This window comes from Thalassophryne amazonica, chromosome 3 (genome assembly GCF_902500255.1).
Source record: "Thalassophryne amazonica chromosome 3, fThaAma1.1, whole genome shotgun sequence".
NCBI classification, from domain to species: domain Eukaryota; kingdom Metazoa; phylum Chordata; class Actinopteri; order Batrachoidiformes; family Batrachoididae; genus Thalassophryne; species Thalassophryne amazonica.
In genome coordinates this window covers 131,925,424-131,930,250 of record NC_047105.1, presented here as the reverse complement: position 1 = coordinate 131,930,250, position 4,827 = coordinate 131,925,424, and the positions used below count along the sequence as shown (strand labels likewise).

Sequence of the window (4,827 nt, the reverse complement as noted above, 5' to 3'; positions counted from 1 at the left end):
AGAAGCAAACACAAACTCTGAGCAGTAAAAGCACATTGCACAGAAATGCGACTGATGAATAACCACATGGCAAAAACTAAGCAGGCAGAGTGTGCACGAGGTGCAGCAGCTGTGAAGAAGCCATGCAGTTACACCATTGTCCATGAGCCAAACACTGCAACGTGCAGCGTTCACATCAACCCACCGACAAGCACACAATGGCGTCACAAACTGGGCAGAGCAAACGTTCACACTCTGGACACTTACTATGTGCTTCCTTTAGCAAAGGACACCTGACTGAGCCTGTGTCGTCTGGCAGACTGCGGCTGTGCACGGCAGGAGGCCAGGCACCCTGCTCCACAGCCAGCAGAGGAGAAGGGGAAAGAAGACGAGGGAGGAGCTGAGCAGGAGGATTTAATCGGGGAAAAGCCGGCGCAGCACCTCCGGCCATCAGGGCTGTGCCAGGAGCCATTTAAAAGCTGGGAGGCCCCATATCTACAAGAAAGCACGGGCCGTGCACAGTTAAGGAAGTTTGTTGCACAGATCCTTGAATCAAAAGCTGAACCAGGCAGAAGGTGGAGAGCAAAATCCAGAAACACCCACTTCAAAGGCTAAGAAAGGTGAAACTAAGAAAACCACAATACTCGCTGTGGTACTGTTGTCCACACACGCAAACAAAAAGTCTGTCGCTTCCTAATTAAAAACTAGCACCTATCTGTGGGGATGAGGGAGGGGCTTATTAGATAAGCAGCTGTGATCAGTCCGAGTGTTTTCATCTCACCTGTTGTAGGCGGAGTGGGTGTACGGAGCTGTGCTGTAAGAGTAGGACGGCTGCTCATGCACGAGCATGTCACATTCCACCATCCTGCTGCTCACATGACCGTGCCAGTTTCCCCCAGAGGACGCTGAGGAAGAAAAATGCACATGTTGTCAAATAACCCAAAGCCATGTAAAAAAAAACCCATCTGACTACAATAAACAGTGTAATCTCAACCTGACCCATTTATCATAATGTAATATTGAAAAAACGGCCACAGGTTCAGCATTTGGGGCAGTACGGTGACTTGGTGGTTAGCACTGTTCCCTTACAGCAAGGTCATGGGATCGATTCCCGCCTGTGGCCATTCTGTGTGGAGTTTGCGTGTTCTCCCCGTGTTTGTGTGGGTTCCCTCCGGATATTGAAGATTAGATGGATTTGAAACTTTAAATTGCTAGTAGGTGTGTGTGTGTGTGCATGTGTTTGTTTGTCTACATGTGGCCCTGTGACAGACTGGCGTCCTGTCCAGGGTGAGAGTGAGTGAGTGAAATTCAGCATTCATCTCCCTTTAAAACAGCTACAGCCAAACCTGCTTGCAATTTCTTATGAGGAAAATCTGATTAAAACTCATCTTCAGCTGATCTTGTAACTTTGACCTTTCCTGAGTGAACACTTGGTCCTTTAAACTCCTATAAACACCTGTTGGTTAGAATGCATAATGCAACAGATAAAAAAGTAAACGGAATGACCATATTATGTTAGATAAATAAATTGATGAAGACTGTAAATACCTGACATGGCTGCTGTCTTTTTTTGGCAGGAAAACAAGAAAGTTGAAGAAATGAAAACATTATACTGTATTTACTCTATTAAAGGTCCCGGGTGTGTGCAATTTTCAAAAACAGGGGCGTTTATTGACAATCATTTATGTGCATGTGCTTGCATGCATACTGGACCGCAAGACCCAACGCAAATCTCGCAGGAGTGGATGGTTAGAACTTCACTGTGGGCCGGAAAGGGCGGCAAAAAGAAACACTGCAGGATCTGGAGCGACAGGATGACTCAGTCAACAAAGGAGAAGAGTGTAAAAGTGTGCTGTGTCACTCTGCTCTCAAAATGAAAATGCTTCATCTGTGCTGCACTGTTAATTGCTGGGAAGGTTTGGAAACAACAGTAGCTTGAAGATGTTAGGTTGAGTTAATCCAAAGATTACAGGGGAAACAAGCAATTCATAACACCCACAGCAGAGCAAAACTGTTATGAGAACCAGCACACAGCCCCCAAACCATGACGTAATAAACACCCATAATGAGGTTAGCCTGTTAGCTGAGCTTGTTCTGGTTTAATTTACACGCACGCACGCATGCGCACGCACATGCACACACACACACCCACACACACGCACGCACAGTTAGGTTAGACAGATATTTTGAACTAACATACTGGCACATGGGGACCTTCAGTGCTTTGGGTCGATGTGACTGACTTTACTGTTTTGATTGCTTTTAAGCAGCAGGTAAAATACACTCAGCCACAAAACAAGACGGGGGAAAAGAAATAATAACTGGGAAAACATAAAAAGTGATCTGATCACTGATAAATACAGTCTGTACTTCCGGGTGCAGCATCTAGACGTGTTAAACAACACAGAACAGAGCATGTTTTGAATCAAATCACCTCAGCAAAAAATATTAGAATTAGGGCTGCAGCTATCGATTATTTTAGTAATCGAGTATTCTATCGATTATTCTGGCGATTAATTGAGTAATCGGATAAAAAGTACTTTTCCGTTTTTAACAACATCAACAGTCCAGGGCTCTCCAGGCCTGGTTCACACGGCAGGATAATTAGGCCGATATCGGACCAGATCTTCCCCTTCTGACAATCTTAAGGACGCCCCGACAATCGTGATGATGCTAATGATAATCTTAGCAGATATTCCTGCCGTGTGTGGTGTGTTCAGAGTGCTCTGATCTGCTCAAAAGGGCGTCAGGAGCGCTCTGATCGCAAATCGTGGATATTCAACATGTTGGATTTTTTGGTCCGATATCCCAGCGTGTGTTGTGTCCTCTGACCACAAAGGAGCACAGCCTGCTGAATGTGACGTGTAGCCAATCAGAAAGTGAGGTGATGGACGTACGGAGCAGAAAATAAAATCAAAACAGCTGTTCTGACTTACCAGAAAGTCCAGTGGTCGTGCTGTCTCCAATCCTTTAAAGAACACCTTTTCTTTTTCTTTTTGTATTGTTTTTCCTCTGTTTTAAATAGTCCACAAAGTATCTCCATTTCTTTACTCTGAATCAAATCAAATCAAATCAATTTTATTTATATAGCGCCAAATCACAACAAACAGTTGCCCCAAGGCGCTTTATATTGTAAGGCAAAGCCATACAATAATTACGGAAAAACCCCAACGGTCAAAACGACCCACTGTGAGCAAGCACTTGGCTACAGTGGGAAGGAAAAACTCCCTTTTAACAGGAAGAAACCTCCAACAGAACCAGGCTCAGGGAGGGGCAGTCTTCTGCTGGGACTGGTTGGGGCTGTGTCTGTCTCCCTGATCCAAATTGGGAGCTGGTTCCACAGGAGAGGAGCCTGAAAGCTGAAGGCTCTGCCTCCCATTCTACTCTTACAAACCCTAGGAACTACAAGTAAGCCTGCAGTCTGAGAGCGAAGTGCTCTATTGGGGTGATATGGTACTACGAGGTCCCTAAGATAAGAAGCCACGTTTAATCTCGAGAGATTTTGTGAGATTTCCTGTCTGACCTGAGAATGTTGGTGTGTGAAATCTGTTCGTGTGTGGTGGTGTTGTCCTCACCGTGTGGCTGAACACCACACACTGTACGACCAAACCTGTTAGAGCTATGATTTTTTTTTATCTTCATGTGTGTGGTCTCTCAGGTTTTGGAAATCTAAAGATAATTTTAAAATCCTGTCATGTGAACCAGGCTTAAGCAATGGCACAATGTCGCTGCGCTATCACACAGATTATCAAATTTAGTGTATCCCTTTCTGTTTTCCTCTGGAATTATTTATTTTTTCACGTCTTAACAAGATTTGGATCTTTCCTGGTATCAGAAGCTCAACCAAAGTTGGGCCAAAGTCTTGACATTTGGCTGAAATGGTGATGGGATGTGGTTTTCTGTTTTTTGTTTTCCCCACCTTGTAAAATTCAGCCATTTTAAGTTTTTTTGTTTCCTTTCTTTTTTTAGGTTGGTGGACTGGATCCCTGCGTGATTTTTTAAAATCTCTCTTTCTTTGCGATTCAGCCAATGTATTTCAGCTGGAGGTTGAACATGCAAGCCTCGCAGTCAGTTTTTTAAAAATTATTATTTTATTTGAGTTACTGTTTGAGACCAGGTATCAGGGTCGCTGGGACGCAGTCATGATGGCTGACTACTGTTGGACTCTGAAGAGAGACCTCCCTGCCGCTGAGTATTACAGGAGATCGAATAAACGGAAGTTCAACCCCTGAAGTTTGAACAATGGTGAAGCAACATGCAATTTACGTGTACTTACCTTTATCACTGCCCACCATTCAGTTTACAGTAATCGATGTTTCTATCAGGTAATAAATATATGTTGTTGGAAAAACATTTTTTTCTCTTAAAAACATATTTAGGATGGTATGTGTTGACAAAATCAGCTGATAATGCCACAAAAATGTAATCGATTTTGTCAAAAGATCTGATTTTTTTTTTTCAAATCAACTTTGCACAAAAACCTGACCTGATGGAGAAAAACGGATGCCATTTCCTCCGTGGGAAGTCCTTACAATGATAGAAACAATCCAAAATCTCTCATCAGCCGTTAAAATTTTCACTAAAAACCAGCTTAATTTGTCGAATGGTATCCACTCGGATGTGACTCACAGTTTTGGAAAAAATTCTGATGAAGCACAGCGCCAGTCTCTCAGCAACTTCTCAGACAAAGGAATTCCGACGAGGGGGCTGGACCACTCCTCCCACAAGGCGTGCTCACAGGCGAATGACGTCACCGACAGGCGTGGAAAAACTCACGCATGCACGCGAAGGTTCAAGCTTGGCTGACGTAAAAACATATGAATCAAATCCATATAGTTTAAAAAAAAA

General features: G+C 43.7%; 1 protein-coding gene across 1 annotated transcript in view; it reads right to left on the bottom strand.

The window, feature by feature from the left end:
• Positions 1-230: 230 nt before the first annotated feature.
• frmd4ba (FERM domain containing 4Ba) overlaps positions 231-4,827 on the bottom strand; it is a 152,095-nt gene continuing 147,498 nt past the window's right edge. Inside the window, exons 22-23 of the mRNA XM_034167457.1 lie at positions 761-884; positions 231-474 (exon numbers count right to left, since the gene is read on the bottom strand). Coding sequence (XP_034023348.1) covers positions 246-474; positions 761-884 — 353 coding nt within the window. The 3' untranslated portion in view covers positions 231-245. The remainder of the gene's footprint in view (positions 475-760; positions 885-4,827) is intronic.